The sequence below is a fragment of the Bombina bombina genome, chromosome 7 (assembly GCF_027579735.1).
Source record: "Bombina bombina isolate aBomBom1 chromosome 7, aBomBom1.pri, whole genome shotgun sequence".
Classification (NCBI taxonomy): Eukaryota; Metazoa; Chordata; class Amphibia; order Anura; family Bombinatoridae; genus Bombina; species Bombina bombina.
In genome coordinates this window covers 6,173,506-6,192,148 of record NC_069505.1, presented here as the reverse complement: position 1 = coordinate 6,192,148, position 18,643 = coordinate 6,173,506, and the positions used below count along the sequence as shown (strand labels likewise).

Below are 18,643 nucleotides of genomic sequence, written 5' to 3'. Positions count from 1 at the left end.
CTCGTCAGAACGCCAATCTTCCTCGCTACGGGTCCAGATCCAGGGATCCGGGAGCGGTTCTGATAGATGCTTTGACAGCACCTTGGACCTTCGGGATGGCTTATGTGTTTCCACCCTTCCCGATGCTTCCTCGATTGATTGCCAGAATCAAACAGGAGAAAGCATCAGTGATTCTAATAGCACCTGCATGGCCACGCAGGACTTGGTATGCAGATCTAGTGGACATGTCATCCTGTCCGCCTTGGTCTCTACCTCTGAAACAGGACCTTCTGATCCAGGGTCCATTCAAACATCAAAATCTAACTTCTCTGAAGCTGACTGCTTGGAAATTGAACGCTTGATTTTATCAAAACGTGGTTTTTCTGAGCCAGTTATTGATACCTTAATACAGGCTAGGAAGCCTGTTACCAGAAGTATTTACCATAAAATATGGCGTAAATACTTATATTGGTGCGAATCCAAGAGTTACTCATGGAGTAAGGTTAGGATTCCAAGGATATTGTCTTTTCTACAAGAAGGTTTAGAAAAGGGGTTATCCGCTAGTTCTTTAAAGGGACAGATTTCAGCTCTGTCCATTCTTTTACACAAACGTCTGTCAGAAGTTCCGGACGTTCAAGCTTTTTGTCAGGCTTTAGCTAGGATCAAGCCTGTGTTTAAAACTGTTGCTCCGCCATGGAGTTTGAACTTAGTTCTTAATGTTTTACAGGGTGTTCCGTTTGAACCCCTTCATTCCATTGATATCAAGTTGTTATCTTGGAAAGTTCTGTTTTTAATGGCTATTTCCTCGGCTCGAAGAGTTTCTGAGTTATCTGCCTTACATTGTGATTCTCCTTATCTGATTTTTCATTCAGACAAGGTAGTTCTGCGTACTAAACCTGGGTTCCTACCTAAGGTGGTCACTAACAGGAATATCAATCAAGAGATTGTTGTTCCATCTTTGTGTCCTAATCCTTCCTCGAAGAAGGAACGTCTGCTACATAATCTAGATGTAGTCCGTGCCCTGAAATTTTATCAACAGGCAACTAAGGATTTTCGTCAAACGTCTTCCCTGTTTGTCGTTTATTCTGGTCAGAGGAGAGGTCAAAAAGCTTCGGCTACCTCTCTCTCTTTTTGGCTTCGTAGCATAATACGATTAGCCTATGAGACTGCTGGACAGCAGCCTCCTGAAAGAATTACAGCTCATTCTACTAGAGCTGTGGCTTCCACTTGGGCCTTTAAGAATGAGGCTTCTGTTGAACAGATTTGCAAGGCTGCAACTTGGTCTTCTCTTCATACTTTTTCCAAATTTTACAAATTTGACACTTTTGCTTCTTCGGAGGCTGTTTTTGGGAGAAAGGTTCTTCAGGCAGTGGTTCCCTCCGTATAAAGAGCCTGCCTGTCCCTCCCGTCATCCGTGTACTTTTGCTTTGGTATTGGTATCCCAGAAGTAATGATGACCCGTGGACTGACCACACTTAACAGGAGAAAACAAAATTTATGCTTACCTGATAAATTCATTTCTCCTGTAGTGTGGTCAGTCCACGGCCCGCCCTGTTTTTTTATGGCAGGCTAAAAAAAAATTTTGGATTATACTCCAGTCACCACTACACCCTTGGGCTTCTCCTTTCTCGTTGGTCCTTTGGTCGAATGACTGGAGGTGACGTAGAGGGGAGGAGCTATATAGCAGCTCTGCTGGGTGAATCCTCTTGCACTTCCTGTAGGGGAGGAGATAATATCCCAGAAGTAATGATGACCCGTGGACTGACCACACTACAGGAGAAATGAATTTATCAGGTAAGCATAAATTTTGTTTTTTTCAGACAGTCGGTTTCATATTTGGGATAATGCATTTGAACCAATCATTTTTTCTTACCTTAAAAAATTTGACTTTTTCCCTGTGGGCTGTTAGGCTCGCGGGGGCTGAAAATGCTTCATTTTATTGCGTCATTCTTGGCGCGGACTTTTTTGGCGCAAAAAAAAAAATCTTTTCTGTTTCCGGCGTCATACGTGTCGCCGGAAGTTGCGTCATTTTTTTGACATTCTTTTGCGCCAAAAATGTCGGCGTTCCGGATGTGGCGTCATTTTTGGCGCCAAAAGCATTTAGGCGCCAAATAATGTGGGCGTCTTATTTGGCGCTAAAAAAATATGGGCGTCGCTTTTGTCTCCACATTATTTAAGTCTCATTATTTATTGCTTCTGGTTGCTAGAAGCTTGTTCACTGGCATTTTTTTCCCATTCCTGAAACTGTCATTTAAGGAATTTGATCAATTTTGCTTTATATGTTGTTTTTTCTTTTACATATTGCAAGATGTTCCACGTTGCAACTGAGTCAGAAGATACTTCAGGAAAATTACTGCCCGGTGCTGGAGCTACCAAGCTAAGTGTATCTGCTATAAATTTTTGGTATCTGTTTCTCCAGCTGTTGTTTGTATTGCATGTCATGACAAACTTATTAATGCAGATAAAATTTCCTTTAGTACTGTTACATTACCTGTTGCTGTTCCGTCAACATCTAATTTTCAGAGTGTTCCTGATAACATGAGATTTTATTTTTTAAATCCATTAAGAAGGCTATGTCTGTTATTTCTCCTTCTAGTTTACATAAAAGTCTTTTAAAACTTCTCTTTTTTCAGATGAATTTTTAAATGAACATCATCATTCTGATACTGATAATGGTTCTTCTGGTTCAGAGGTTTCTGTCTCAGAGGTTGATGCTGATAAATCTTTGTATTTGTTCAAGATGGAATTTATTCGTTCTTTATTTTAAGAAGTATTAATTGCATTAGAAATAGAGGATTCTGGTCCTCTTGATACTAAATCTAAACGTTTAAATTAGGTTTTTAAATCTCCTGTAGTTATTCCAGAAGTGTTTAATCTCCCTGATGCTATTTCTGAAGTAATTTCCAGGGAATGGAATAATTTGGGTAATTCTTTTACTCCTTCTAAACGTTTAAGCAATTATATCCTGTGCCATCTGACAGATTAGAGTTTTTTTGGGACAAAATCCCTAAGGTTATGGGGTTGTCTCTACTCCTGCTAAATGTACTACTATTTCTACGGCAGATAGTACTTCATTTAAGGATCCTTTAGATAGGAAAATTGAATCCTTTCTAAGAAAAGCTTACTTATGTTCAGGTAATCTTCTTAGACCTGCTATATTTTTAGTGGATGTTGCTGCAGCTTCAACTTTTTGGTTAAGAAGCTTTAGCGCAACAAGTCACAGATCAAAATTACATAGCATTATTATTATTCTATAACATGCTAATAATTTTATTGGTGATACCATCTTTTGATGTCATTAGAGTTGATGTCAGGTATATGTCTCTAGCTATTTTAGCTAGAAAAGCTTTATGGATTAAACTTGGAATGCTGATATGTCTTCTAATTCAACTTTGCTTTCCCTTTCTTTCCAGGGTAATAAATTATTATCTCAACTGTTAGGAGCGGTATCAGTTTGGAAACTATTTCCAGTTTGGAATATATCCAAGCCTTATAGAAACCTATAGCCAGCTCCTAAGTACCCATGTAGGTGCGGACCTTATTCCAGCTCAGCTGGTATGGGGCAGATTACGTTTTCTTCAAAGAAATTTGGATCAATTCCGTTCTCATTCTCTGGTTTCAGAACATTGTTTCAGAAAGGTACAGAATTGGCTTCAAGTTAAGGCCTCCTGCTAAGAGATTTTTTTCTTTCCCGTGTCCCAGTTAACACAGCAAAGGCTCAGCATTTCTGAAATGTGTTTCAGATCTAGAGTTGGCTGGAGTAATTATGCCAGTTCCAGTTCTGGAACAGGGGCTGGGGTTTTATTTTATCTCTTCATTGTACCAAAGAAGGTCAATTCCTTCAGACCAGTTCTGGATCTATCAATATTGAATCGTTATGTAAGGATACCAACATTTAAGATGGTTACTGTAGGACTATCCTGCCTTTTGTTTAGCAAGGGCATTATATGTCTTCAATAGATTTACAGGATGTGTATCTGCATATTCCGATTCATCCAGATCACTTTTAGTGTCTGAGATTCTCTTTTTAGACAAGCATTACCAGTTTGTGGCTCTACCGTTTGGCCTAGCCTCAGTTCCAAGAATTTTTTTCAAAGGTTCTCTGTGCCCTTCTTTCTGTAATCAGAGAACAGGGTTTTGGTATTTCCTTATTTGGACGATATCTTGGTACTTGCTCAGTCTTCTCATTTTCGAAGAATCTTATACGAATCGACTTGTGTTGTTTCTTCAAGTTCATGGTTGGAGGATCAATTTACCAATCAGTTCATTGATTCCTCAGACAAGGGTAACCTTTTTAGGTTTCTAGATAGATTCAGTGTCTATGACTCTGTCCTTGTCAGACAAGAGAAGTTTAACATTGATATCAGCTTGTCAAAACCTTCAGTCACAATCATTCCCTTTGGTAGCCTTATGCATGGAAATTTTAGGTCTTAGGACTGCCGCATCAGATGCGATCTCCTTTGCTCGTTTTCACATGCGACCTCTTTAGCTCTGTATGCTGAACCAATGGTGCAGGGATTACTCAAAGATATCTCAATTAATATCTTTAAACCGGTTATACGACACTCTCTGACATGGTGGACAGATCACCATCATTTAGTTCAGGGGGCTTCTTTGTTCTTCCGACCTGGACTATGATCTCAACAGATGCAAGTCTTACAGGTTGGGGAGCTGTGTGGGGGTATCTGAAAGCACAAGGGGTTTGGGAATCTCAGGAGGTGAGATTTCCGATCAATATTTTGGAACTCCGTGCAATTTCAGAGCTCTTCAGTCTTGGCCTCTTCTGAAGAGAGAGTTGTTCATTTGTTTTCAGATAGACAATGTCACAACTGTGGCATACATCAATCATCAAGGAGGGACTCACAGTCCTCTGGCTATGAAAGAAGTATCTCGAATTTTGGTTTGGGCGGAATCCAGCTCGTGTCTAATCTCTGCGGTTCATATCCCAGGTATGGACAATTGGAAAGCGGATTATCTCAGTCACCAAACGTTGCACCTGGGCGAATGGTCTCTTCACCCAGAGGTATTTCCTCAGATTGTTCAAATTTGGGAACTCCCAGAAATAGATCTGATGGCTTCTCATCTAAACAAGAAACTTCCCTGGTATCTGTCCGGATCCCGGGATCCTCGGGCGGAGGCAGTGGATGCATTATCTCTTCCTTACAAGTGTCATCCTGCCTATATCTTTCCGCCTCTAGTTCTTCTTCCAAGGGTATTTTCCAATATTCTAAAGGAATGCTCGTTTGTCCTGCTGGTAGCTCCAGCATGGTCTCACAGGTTTTGGTATGCGGATCTTGTCCGGATGGCCTCTTGCCATCTGTGGACTCTTCCGTTAAGACCAGTCTTTCTGTCTCAAGGTTCTTTTTTCCATCAGGATCTCATTACCTTAATTTTAAGGTATGGAGTTTGAACGCTTGATTCTTGGTCAAAGAGGTTTCTCTGACTCTGTGATTGATACTATGTGACAGGCTCGTAAATCTGTATCTAGAGAGATATATTATAGAGTCTGGAAGACTTATATTTCTTAGTGTCTTTCTCATCTTTTTTCTTGGCATTCTTTTTGAATACCGAGAATTTTACAGTTTCTTCAGGATGGTTTAGATAAAGGTCAAATCTCTGCTCTTTCTGTTCTTTTTCACAGAAGGATTGCTAATCTTCCTGATATTCATTGTTTTGTACAACCTTTGGTTCGTATAAAACCTGTCATTAAGTCAATTTCTCCTCCTTGGAGTTTGAATTTGGTTCTGGGGGCTCTTCAAGCTCCTCCTTTTGAACCCATGCATTCTTTGGTCGTTATATTACTTTCTTGGAAAGTTTTGTTTCTTTGGCCATCTCTTCTGCCAGAAGAGTCTCTGAATTATCTACTCTTTTTTGTGAGTCTCCTTTTCTGATTTTGCATCAGGATAAGGCGGTGCTGCGAACTTCTTTTGAATTTTTTACCTAAGGTTGTGAATTCTAACAACATTAGTAGAGAAATTGTGGTTCCTTCATTATGTCCTAATCCTATGAATTCTAAGGAGAAATCATTGCTTTCTTTGGATGCTATTAGAGCTTTGTAATATTATGTTGAAGCTACTAAGTCTTTCCGAAAGACTTCTAGTCTATTTGTCATCTTTTCCGGTTCTAGAAAAGGCCAGAAAGCTTCTGCCATTTCTTTGGCATCTTGGTTGAAATCTTTATTTCTCCAACATAGGTGTGTCCGGTCCACGGCGTCATCCTTACTTGTGGGATATTCTCTTCCCCAACAGGAAATGGCAAAGAGCCCAGCAAAGCTGGTCACATGATCCCTCCTAGGCTCCGCCTACCCCAGTCATTCTCTTTGCCGTTGTACAGGCAACATCTCCACGGAGATGGCTTAGAGTTTTTTAGTGTTTAACTGTAGTTTTTCATTATTCAATCAAGAGTTTGTTATTTTCAAATAGTGCTGGTACGTACTATTTACTCAGAAACAGAAAAGAGATGAAGAATTCTGTTTGTATGAGGAAAATGATTTTAGCAACCGTAACTAAAATCCATGGCTGTTCCACACAGGACTGTTGAGAGCAATTAACTTCAGTTGGGGGAACAGTTTGCAGTCCCTTGCTGCTTGAGGTATGACACATTCTAACAAGACGATGTAATGCTGGAAGCTGTCATTTTCCCTATGGGATCCGGTAAGCCATGTTTATTACGATTGTAAATAAGGGCTTCATAAGGGCTTATTTAAACTGTAGACTTTTTCTGGGCTAAATCGATTGATTATTAACACATATTTAGCCTTGAGGAATCATTTTATCTGGGTATTTTGATATAATAATATCGGCAGGCACTGTTTTAGACACCTTATTCTTTAGGGGCTTTCCCAAAGCATAGGCAGAGTCTCATTTTCGCGCCGGTGTTGCGCACTTGTTTTTGAGAGGCATGGCATGCAGTCGCATGTGAGAGGAGCTCTGATACTTATAAAAGACTTCTGAAGGCGTCATTTGGTATCGTATTCCCCTTTGGGTTTGGTTGGGTCTCAGCAAAGCAGATACCAGGGACTGTAAAGGGGTTTAAAGCTTAAAACGGCTCCGGTTCCGTTATTTTAAGGGTTAAAGCTTCCAAAATTGGTGTGCAATATTTTCAAGGCTTTAAGACGCTGTGGTGAAAATTTGGGTTCCCAAAAAAGAGGGAACGTTCAGACCAATCCTAGATCTAAAGATCTTAAACAAATTTCTCAAGGTCCCATCGTTCAAGATGGAAACCATTCGAACTATCCTTCCTTCCATCCAGGAAGGTCAATTCATGACCACGGTGGATTTAAAGGATGCGTATCTACATATTCCTATCCACAAGGAACATCATCGGTTCCTAAGGTTTGCATTTCTGGACAAACATTACCAGTTCGTGGCGCTTCCTTTCGGATTAGCCACTGCTCCAAGGATTTTCACAAAGGTACTAGGGTCCCTTCTAGCGGTGCTAAGACCAAGGGGCATTGCAGTAGTACCTTACCTGGACGACATTTTGATTCAAGCGTCGTCCCTTCCTCAAGCAAAGGCTCACACGGACATTGTCCTGGCCTTTCTCAGATCTCACGGCTGGAAAGTGAACGTGGAAAAGAGTTCTCTATCCCCGTCAACAAGGGTTCCCTTCTTGGGAACAATTATAGACTCCTTACAAATGAGGATCTTTCTAACAGAAGCCAGAAAAACAAAGCTTCTGGACTCTTGTCGGATACTTCATTCCGTTCCTCTTCCTTCCATAGCTCAGTGCATGGAAGTGATCGGGTTGATGGTGGCGGCGATGGACATAGTTCCTTTTGCGCGCATTCATCTAAGACCATTACAACTGTGCATGCTCAGTCAGTGGAATGGGGACTATACAGACTTGTCTCCGAAGATACAAGTAAATCAGAGGACCAGAGACTCACTCCGTTGGTGGCTGTCCCTGGACAATCTGTCTCAAGGGATGATGTTCCACAGACCAGAGTGGGTCATTGTCACGACCGACGCCAGTCTGATAGGCTGGGGCGCGGTCTGGGGATCCCTGAAAGCTCAGGGTCTTTGGTCTCGGGAAGAATCTCTTCTACCGATAAATATTCTGGAACTGAGAGCGATATTCAATGCTCTCCAGGCCTGGCCCCAGCTTGCGAGGACCAGGTTCATACGGTTTCAATCAGACAACATGACGACTGTTGCGTACATCAACCATCAGGGGGGAACAAGGAGTTCCCTAGCGATGGAAGAAGTAACCAAAATTATTCTTTGGGCGGAGTCTCACTCCTGCCACCTGTCTGCTATCCACATCCCAGGAGTGGAAAATTGGGAAGCGGATTTTCTGAGTCGTCAGACATTGCATCCGGGGGAGTGGGAACTCCATCCGGAAATCTTTGCCCAAGTCACTCACCTGTGGGGCATTCCAGACATGGATCTGATGGCCTCTCGTCAGAACTTCAAAGTTCCTTGCTACGGGGCCAGATCCAGGGATCCCAAGGCGGCTCTAGTGGATGCACTAGTAGCACCTTGGACCTTCAATCTAGCTTATGTGTTCCCGCCATTTCCTCTCATTCCCAGGCTGATAGCCAGGATCAAGCAGGAGAGGGCGTCGGTGATCTTGATAGCTCCTGCGTGGCCACGCAGGACTTGGTATGCAGATCTGGTGAATATGTCATCGGCTCCACCTTGGAAGCTACCTTTGAGACGAGACCTTCTTGTTCAGGGTCCGTTCGAACATCCGAATCTGGTTTCACTCCAGCTGACTGCTTGGAGATTGAACGCTTGATTTTATCGAAGCGAGGATTCTCAGATTCTGTGATCGATACTCTTGTTCAGGCCAGAAAGCCTGTGACTAGAAAGATTTACCACAAAATTTGGAAAAAATATATCTGTTGGTGTGAATCTAAAGGATTCCCTTGGGACAAGGTTAAGATTCCTAGGATTCTATCCTTCCTTCAAGAAGGATTGGAAAAAGGATTATCTGCAAGTTCCCTGAAGGGACAGATTTCTGCCTTGTCGGTATTACTTCACAAAAAGCTGGCAGCTGTGCCAGATGTTCAAGCCTTTGTTCAGGCTCTGGTTAGAATCAAGCCTGTTTACAAACCTTTGACTCCTCCTTGGAGTCTCAATTTAGTTCTTTCAGTTCTTCAGGGGGTTCCGTTTGAACCCTTACATTCCGTTGATATTAAGTTATTATCTTGGAAAGTTTTGTTTTTAGTTGCGATTTCTTCTGCTAGAAGAGTCTCAGAAGTATCTGCTCTGCAGTGTTCTCCTCCTTATCTGGTGTTCCATGCAGATAAGGTGGTTTTACGTACTAAACCTGGTTTTCTTCCAAAAGTTGTTTCTAACAAAAACATTAACCAGGAGATTATCGTACCTTCTCTGTGTCCAAAACCAGTTTCAAAGAAGGAACGTTTGTTGCACAATTTGGATGTTGTTCGCGCTCTAAAATTCTATTTAGATGCTACAAAGGATTTTAGACAAACATCTTCTTTGTTTGTTGTTTATTCAGGTAAAAGGAGAGGTCAAAAAGCAACTTCTACCTCTCTCTCTTTTTGGATTAAAAGCATCATCAGATTGGCTTACGAGACTGCCGGACGGCAGCCTCCCGAAAGAATCACAGCTCATTCCACTAGGGCTGTGGCTTCCACATGGGCCTTCAAGAACGAGGCTTCTGTTGATCAGATATGTAGGGCAGCGACTTGGTCTTCACTGCACACTTTTACCAAATTTTACAAGTTTGATACTTTTGCTTCTTCTGAGGCTATTTTTGGGAGAAAGGTTTTGCAAGCCGTGGTGCCTTCCATTTAGGTGACCTGATTTGCTCCCTCCCTTCATCCGTGTCCTAAAGCTTTGGTATTGGTTCCCACAAGTAAGGATGACGCCGTGGACCGGACACACCTATGTTGGAGAAAACAGAATTTATGTTTACCTGATAAATTTCTTTCTCCAACGGTGTGTCCGGTCCACGGCCCGCCCTGGTTTTTTTAATCAGGTCTGATATTTTATTTTCTTTAACTACAGTCACCACGGTACCATATGGTTTCTCCTATGCAAATATTCCTCCTTAACGTCGGTCGAATGACTGGGGTAGGCGGAGCCTAGGAGGGATCATGTGACCAGCTTTGCTGGGCTCTTTGCCATTTCCTGTTGGGGAAGAGAATATCCCACAAGTAAGGATGACGCCGTGGACCGGACACACCGTTGGAGAAAGAAATTTATCAGGTAAACATAAATTCTGTTTTCATCATGCCTATGTTGAGTCGGGTAACACTCCGCCTCAAAGGATTACAGCTCATTCTACTAGGTCAGTTTCTACTTCCTGGGCGTTTAGGAATGAAGCTTCGGTTGATCAGATTTGCAAAGCAGCAACTTGGTCCTCTTTGCATATTTTTACTAAATTCTACCATTTTGATGTGTTTTCTTCTTCTGAAGCAGTTTTTGGTAGAAACGTATTTCAGGCAGTGGTTTCAGTTTGAATCTTCTGCTTATGTTTTTTCATTAACATTTTATTCTGGGTGTGGATTATTTTCAGCAGGAATTGGCTGTCTTTATTTTATCCCTCCCTCTCTAGTGACTCTTGCGTGGAAAGATCCACATCTTGGGTAATCATTATCCCATACGTCACTAGCTCATGGACTCTTGCTAATTACATGAAAGAAAACATAATTTATGTAAGAACTTACCTGATAAATTCATTTCTTTCATATTAGCAAGAGTCCATGAGGCCCGCCCTTTTTTGTGGTGGTTTTGATTTTTTTGTATAAAGCACAATTATTCCAATTCCTTATTTTATATGCTTTCGCACTTTTTTCTTATCACCCCACTTCTTGGCTATTCGTTAAACTGAATTGTGGGTGTGGTGAGGGGTGTATTTATAGGCATTTTAAGGTTTGGGAAACTTTGCCCCTCCTGGTAGGAATGTATATCCCATACGTCACTAGCTCATGGACTCTTGCTAATATGAAAGAAATGAATTTATCAGGTAAGTTCTTACATAAATTATGTTATTCCGATTCATCCAGATCATTATCAGTTCCTGAGATTCTCTTTTCTGGACAAGCACTACCAGTTTGTGGCTCTGCCGTTTGGCCTAGCTACAGCTCCAAGAATTTTTACAAAGGTTCTCGGTGCCCTTCTGTCTGTAATCAGAGATCAGGGTATTGTGGTATTTCCTTATTTGGACGATATCTTGGTACTTGCTCAGTCTTTACATTTAGCAGAATCTCATACGAATCGACTTGTGTTGTTTCTTCAAGATCATGGTTGGAGGATCAATTCACCAAAAAGTTCATTGATTCCTCAGACAAGGGTAACCTTTCTGGGTTTCCAGATAGATTCAGTGTCCATGACTCTGTCTTTAACAGACAAGAGACGTCTAAAATTGATTTCAGCTTGTCGAAACCTTCAGTCACAATCATTCCCTTCGGTAGCCTTATGCATGGAAATTCTAGGTCTTATGACTGCTGCATCGGACGCGATCCCCTTTGCTCGTTTTCACATGCGACCTCTTCAGCTCTGTATGCTGAATCAATGGTGCAAGGATTACACAAAGATATCTCAATTAATATCTTTAAAACCGATTGTACGACACTCTCTAACGTGGTGGACAGATCACCATCGTTTAATTCAGGGGGCTTCTTTTGTGCTTCCGACCTGGACTGTAATTTCAACAGATGCAAGTCTCACAGGTTGGGGAGCTGTGTGGGGATCTCTGACGGCACAAGGAGTTTGGGAATCTCAGGAGGTGAGATTACCGATCAATATTTTGGAACTCCGTGCAATTTTCAGAGCTCTTCAGTCTTGGCCTCTTCTGAAGAGAGAATCGTTCATTTGTTTTCAGACAGACAATGTCACAACTGTGGCATACATCAATCATCAAGGAGGGACTCACAGTCCTCTGGCTATGAAAGAAGTATCTCGAATTTTGGTTTGGGCGGAATCCAGCTCCTGTCTAATATCTGCGGTTCATATCCCAGGTATAGACAATTGGGAAGCGGATTATCTCAGTCGCCAAACGTTGCATCCGGGCGAATGGTCTCTTCACCCAGAGGTATTTCTTCAGATTGTTCAAATGTGGGAGCTTCCAGAAATAGATCTGATGGCGTCTCATCTAAACAAGAAACTTCCCAGGTATCTGTCCAGATCCCGGGATCCTCAGGCGGAAGCAGTGGATGCATTATCACTTCCTTGGAAGTATCATCCTGCCTATATCTTTCCGCCTCTAGTTCTTCTTCCAAGAGTAATCTCCAAGATTCTGAAGGAATGCTCGTTTGTTCTGCTGGTAGCTCCGGCATGGCCTCACAGGTTTTGGTATGCGGATCTTGTCCGGATGGCCTCTTGCCATCCGTGGACTCTTCCGCTACGACCAGACCTTCTGTCGCAAGGTCCTTTTTTTCCATCAGGATCTCAAATCCTTAAATTTAAAGGTATGGAGATTGAACGCTTGATTCTTGGTCAAAGAGGTTTCTCTGACTCTGTGATTAATACTATGTTACAGGCTCGTAAATCTGTATCCAGAGAGATATATTATAGAGTCTGGAAGACTTATATTTCTTGGTGTCTTTCTCATCATTTTTCTTGGCATTCTTTTAGAATTCCGAGAATTTTACAGTTTCTTCAGGATGGTTTAGATAAAGGTTTATCCGCAAGTTCTTTGAAAGGACAAATCTCTGCTCTTTCTGTTCTTTTTCACAGAAAGATTGCAAATCTTCCTGATATTCATTGTTTTGTACAAGCTTTGGTTCGTATAAAACCTGTCATTAAGTCAATTTCTCCTCCTTGGAGTTTGAATTTGGTTCTGGGGGCTCTTCAAGCTCCTTCGTTTGAACCTATGCATTCATTGGACATTAAATTACTTTCTTGGAAAGTTTTGTTTCTTTTGGCAATCTCTTCTGCCAGAAGAGTCTCTGAATTATCTGCTCTTTCTTGTGAGTCTCCTTTTCTGATTTTTCATCAGGATAAGGCGGTGTTGCGAACTTCTTTTGAATTTTTACCTAAAGTTGTGAATTCCAACAACATTAGTAGAGAAATTGTGGTTCCTTCATTATGTCCTAATCCTAAGAATTCTAAGGAGAAATCGTTGTATTCTTTGGATGTTGTTAGAGCTTTGAAATATTATGTTGAAGCTACTAAGTCTTTCCGAAAGACTTCTAGTCTATTTGTTATCTTTTCCGGTTCTAGAAAAGGCCAGAAAGCTTCTGCCATTTCTTTGGCATCTTGGTTAAAATCTTTAATTCATCTTGCCTATGTCGAGTCGGGTAAAACTCCGCCTCAAAGGATTACAGCTCATTCTACTAGGTCAGTTTCTACTTCCTGGGCGTTTAGGAATGAAGCTTCGATTGATCAGATTTGCAAAGCAGCAACTTGGTCCTCTTTGCATACTTTTACTAAATTCTACCATTTTGATGTATTTTCTTCTTCTGAAGCAGTTTTTGGTAGAAAAGTACTTCAGGCAGCGGTTTCAGTTTGAATCTTCTGCTTATGTTTTTCATTAAACTTTATTTTGGGTGTGGATTATTTTCAGCAGGAATTGGCTGTCTTTATTTTATCCCTCCCTCTCTAGTGACTCTTGCGTGGAAAGATCCACATCTTGGGTAATCATTATCCCATACGTCACTAGCTCATGGACTCTTGCTAATTACATGAAAGAAAACATAATTTATGTAAGAACTTACCTGATAAATTAATTTCTTTCATATTAGCAAGAGTCCATGAGGCCCGCCCTTTTTTTGTGGTGGTTATGATTTTTTTGTATAAAGCACAATTATTCCAATTCCTTATTTTATATGCTTTCGCACTTTTTTCTTATCACCCCACTTCTTGGCTATTCGTTAAACTGAATTGTGGGTGTGGTGAGGGGTGTATTTATAGGCATTTTGAGGTTTGGGAAACTTTGCCCCTCCTATTAGGAATGTATATCACATACGTCACTAGCTCATGGACTCTTGCTAATATGAAAGAAATGAATTTATCAGGTAAGTTCTTACATAAATTATGTTTTTGCTTTTTCAGAGGCTATTTTTGGGAGAGAAGTTCTACAAGCAGTGGTGCCTTCCGTTTAAGGTCCCTGTCTTGTCCCTCCCTTCATCCGTGTCCTAAAGCTTTGGTATTGGTATCCCACAGTAAGGATGAATCCGTGGACTCGATACATCTTACAAGAGAAAACATAATTTATGCTTACCTGATAAATTTATTTCTCTTTGGATGTATCGAGTCCACGGCCCGCCCTGTTTTTTAAGACAGGCATATATATTTTTATTTTTAAACTTTCAGTCACCACTGCACCCTATGGTTTCTCCTTTTTCTTTCTAGCCTTCGGTCGAATGACTGGGGGGTGGAGCTAAGGGGGGAGCTATATAGGCAGTTCTGCTGTGGGTGCTCCCTTTGCCACTTCCTGTAGAGGAGAATATCCCACAAGTAAGGATGAATCCGTGGACTCGATACATCACAAGAGAAATAAATTTATCAGGTAAGCATAAATTGGTTTTTTTGTTAAATATTCTCAAGATGTTTTATGTCCATTTAAACTGCACATTTGCTTCAGTTACATCATTTGAGGGAGCAAATTAATTTCTTAATGAGAAAAGTAGTTACCCCCATATGGTTTAGGTTTTTTTTCAGTAGTCACTTAACAATAAAGCGATGGCGGAGCAATCCGAGGTCACATGACAGCACCCGGAGAACTGGAACAATAAAGCAAAGGCGGAGCAATCCAAGGTCACATGACAGCACCCGGAGCACTGGAACAATAAAGCAAAGGCGGAGCAATCCGAGGTCACATAACAGCACCCGGTGCACTGGAACAATAAAGCAAAGGCGGAATAATCCGAGGTCACATGACAGCACCCGGAGCACTGGAACAATAAAGCAAAGGCGGAGCAATCCGAGGTCACATAACAGCACCCGGTGCACTGGAACAATAAAGCAAAGGCGGAGCAATCCAAGGTCACATGACAGCAGCCGGTGCACTGGAAGAATAAAGCAAAGGCGGAGCAATCCAAGGTCACATGACAGCAGCCGGTGCACTGGAAGAATAAAGCAAAGGCGGAGCAATCCAAAGTCACATGACAGCACCCGGTGCACTGGAACAATAAAGCAAAGGCGGAGCAATCCAAAGTCACATGACAGCACCCGGAGCACTGGAACAATAAAGCAAAGGCGGAGCAATCCGAGGTCACATAACAGCACCCGGTGCACAGGAACAATAAAGCAAAGGCGGAATAATCCGAGGTCACATGACAGCACCCGGAGCACTGGAACAATAAAGCAAAGGCGGAATAATCCGAGGTCACATGACAGCACCCGGAGCACTGGAACAATAAAGCAAAGGCGGAGCAATCCGAGGTAACATAACAGCAGCCGGTGCACTGGAAGAATAAAGCAAAGGCGGAGCAATCCAAGGTCACATGACAGCAGCCGGTGCACTGGAAGAATAAAGCAAAGGCGGAGCAATCCAAAGTCACATGACAGCAGCCGGTGCACTGGAACAGTAAAGCAAAGACTGAGAAATCGGAGGTCACATGACGGCACCCGGTGCACTGGAACAATAAAAGCTTTGACACACTGCAAGCGATGTGGCGCAAGTGAAGCAGCTGCATCGCGTTGCATCGCTTCTGAAGTTAAAATATTTCGTCTCTGAGCACTCAGCTACGCAACCTGACGCAGAAGAGTGCTCAGAGATGAAAAGGCAGGACACACTGAGCGCTCACAGCTGCATCTACACGCTGCACACCGCTCCGCTTGCAGTGTGTCACAGCCTTAAAGCAAAGACTGAGAAATCAGAAGTCGCATGACAGCACCCAGTGCACTCGAACAATAAAGCAAAGACTGAGAAATCCGAGGTCACATAACACCCGGTGCACTGGAACAATAAAGCCAAGACTGAGAAATCCGAGGTCACATGACAGCACCCGGTGCACTGGAACAATAAAGGCTGTGGCACACTGCAAGCGATGCGAAGCAGCTGCTTCGCACCGCTTCTGAAGTTCAAATATTTCATCTCTGAGCGCTCAGCTACGCGACCTGACGCAGAAGAGTGCTTAGAGATGAAAAGGCAGAACACACTGAGTGCGCACAGCCGCATCTACACGCTGCGCACCGCTCTGCTTGTAGTGTGTCACAGCCTTGAAGCAAAAACTGAGAAATCAGAGGTCACATGACAGCACCCGGTGCACTGGAGCACTAAAGCAAAGACTGAGAAATCAGGTTACATGACAGCACCCGGTGCACTGGAACAATAAAGCTAAGAAATCAGAGGTCACATGACAGCAGCCGGTGCACTGGAATAAAGCAAAGACTGAGAAATCAGAAGTCGCATTACAGCACCCGGTGCACTGGAACAATAAAGAAAAGACTGAGAAATCAGAGGTCACATGACAGCAGCCGGTGCACTGGAACAATAAAGCAAAGACTGAGAAATCAGGTCACATGACAGCACCTGGTGCACTGGAACAATAAAGCAGAGACTGAGAAATCAGGGTCACATGACAGCAGCCGGTGCACTGGAACAATAAAGCAAAGACTGAGAAATCAGGTCACATGACAGCACCTGGTGCACTGGAACAATAAAGCAGAGACTGAGAAATCAGGGTCACATGACAGCAGCCGGTGCACTGGAACAATAAAGCAAAGACTGAGAAATCAGAGGTCACATGACAGCAGCCGGTGCAGTGGAACAAAGCAACCTATAAATTGTTTATCTTTAGTATAGCACAAGGTGTAATTATGGGAGTCGGATTCAGCATCATTTATCTAATGTGCTTTGTTTTCTTGGTATCCTTTGTTGAAAAGCATTCCTAGGTAGGCTCGGGAGCTAGCTGCACATTGATGCCTCTTGTCATTGGCTTACCGATGTGATAAGCTAGCAGATTCAAGTAGTGCATTGCTGCGCCTTCATTTTCATACACCTGCTGACTACTTAATGTCCCTAATTAGCTTTAACTGCTAACTACAAAGCAATGCACTTTATACCATGACATCGACTAGCCTTGTCTGAGGATTAAAGCCCATGTGAGGAGATGGGTTCTGCAGAAATGAGTAAAGGTACAAGGCTAGTAGAGATTGGATGGAGATCTCAGAACCAACGGAGCATAAAGCAGGGGTTACAAACCTGTCCTGAAGCCTCCCTAACGGGTCAGGTTTTCAGGATTACCTTGGTTGAGAGCAGGTTAACAACCATGTTTACTAACTGGCTGATTATTTCACCTGTGCTCCAGATTGGATATCCTCACAATCTGACCTGTTTAGGAGGCCTGAGGACAGGTTTGAAAACCCCTAATATAGAGCGTCAAAAAGACAAGCTTGTAGACAGTGTAGTCCAGTTAACAAACCAAGATCAGGGAAGCTCGAGAAACCAACACAGGTGCAGAAGATTCCAGCTACTGCAATAAGGCACCATACTACATACTCCTTTACTCATCAATATGTCATATATTAAAGGGACAGTGTACTCTAATTATTCATTTTACCTACGGAGTGTATTAAATTGTCTACAAATAACTCATTTTACCTGTATTTTTTCAATAGAATAGCTTGTTTAAACTATTCCAACCTTTACTGAACATTTCTGGTTATGGGGGAGCTGTGACATAGGTGCTAAAATATTCATTTCCCATTGTTCTATGTTAAGTATTGGCTTTGAGTAAATAAACTGTAATAAAGATGAAGAATACTTTGTATAGACAGAAAAGATGAGGTATTCTCTCCCAAGATCAGCCCATCATATTGGGTTGTGGCTTCAGTTAGCAGAAATTTATTTCATATACAACAATATGGATGGAGTATATTGCCATCTCTGCAGCATAGACAACGGATGTGGGGGTGTCAGACGGCCAGTGTATGCTAATCTGCAGCTTCTTTCTTTTGCCCGTAGCTACTACCCCCTGTACCCACCTAACGAGGAAATAAACCTAGACTATGAAGCTTTGTATCACTACGCACACATGCCTGTAACTCCTGATGTCTTCATAGCACCGTCTGAGCTACGATATTTTATCAAGGTGAGCTCTTCCCAGCCTTGTGCTGTAGGTACTGCTAAGTGTGACAGCCAGTAGCATTAAATATCTTGTTACAGGTTTGTGTTCTTCCATTCCTGCTATGTGCGTAGGAAATAATGTATGCTCTGCCTATTGATCTCTGTACACTTGCCAATACCTATAATACCCAGGATCCCTCTTTTCTAGATATGCGCTGCCTATTGATCTCTGTACGCTTGCCAATACCTCTAATAATAACAAAATTTATGCTTATCTGATAAATGTATTTATTTATTGACACGATGAATCCACAGATCATCATTAATTACTGTTGGGAATACCACTCCTGCCCAGCAGGAGGCAGCAAAGAGCACCACAGCAAAGCTGTTAAATATCACTTCCCTTCCCTCCCACCCCAGTCATTCGACCGAAGTAAAGGAGATGAAGGAAGCAACAAGGTGCAGAGGTGTCTGAAGTTTATAAAATACTAACAACCTGTCTAAATAACAGGGCGGGCCGTGGGCTCGTGTCAAGAAAGAAATAAATATATCAGATAAGCATAAATTTTGTTTTCTTTCTAATGACACAATGAGTCCATGGATCATCATTAATTACTGTTGGGAATCAATACCCAAGCTAGAGTACACAGATAAGGGAGGGACAAGACAGGAAACCTAAACGGAAGGCACCACTGCTTGAAGAACCTTTCTCCCAAAAGAGTCAAATTTATAGAAG

General features: G+C 42.2%; 1 protein-coding gene across 1 annotated transcript in view; it reads left to right on the top strand.

Annotated features, from left to right (window-relative positions):
* POLA2 (DNA polymerase alpha 2, accessory subunit) overlaps positions 1-18,126 on the top strand; it is a gene marked incomplete in the record, with an annotated part of 701,000 nt that extends 682,874 nt beyond the window's left edge. Inside the window, 2 exon segments of the mRNA XM_053688830.1 lie at positions 14,544-15,278; positions 17,644-18,126. Coding sequence (XP_053544805.1) covers positions 14,544-15,278; positions 17,644-17,986 — 1,078 coding nt within the window.
* Positions 18,127-18,643: the final 517 nt, after the last annotated feature.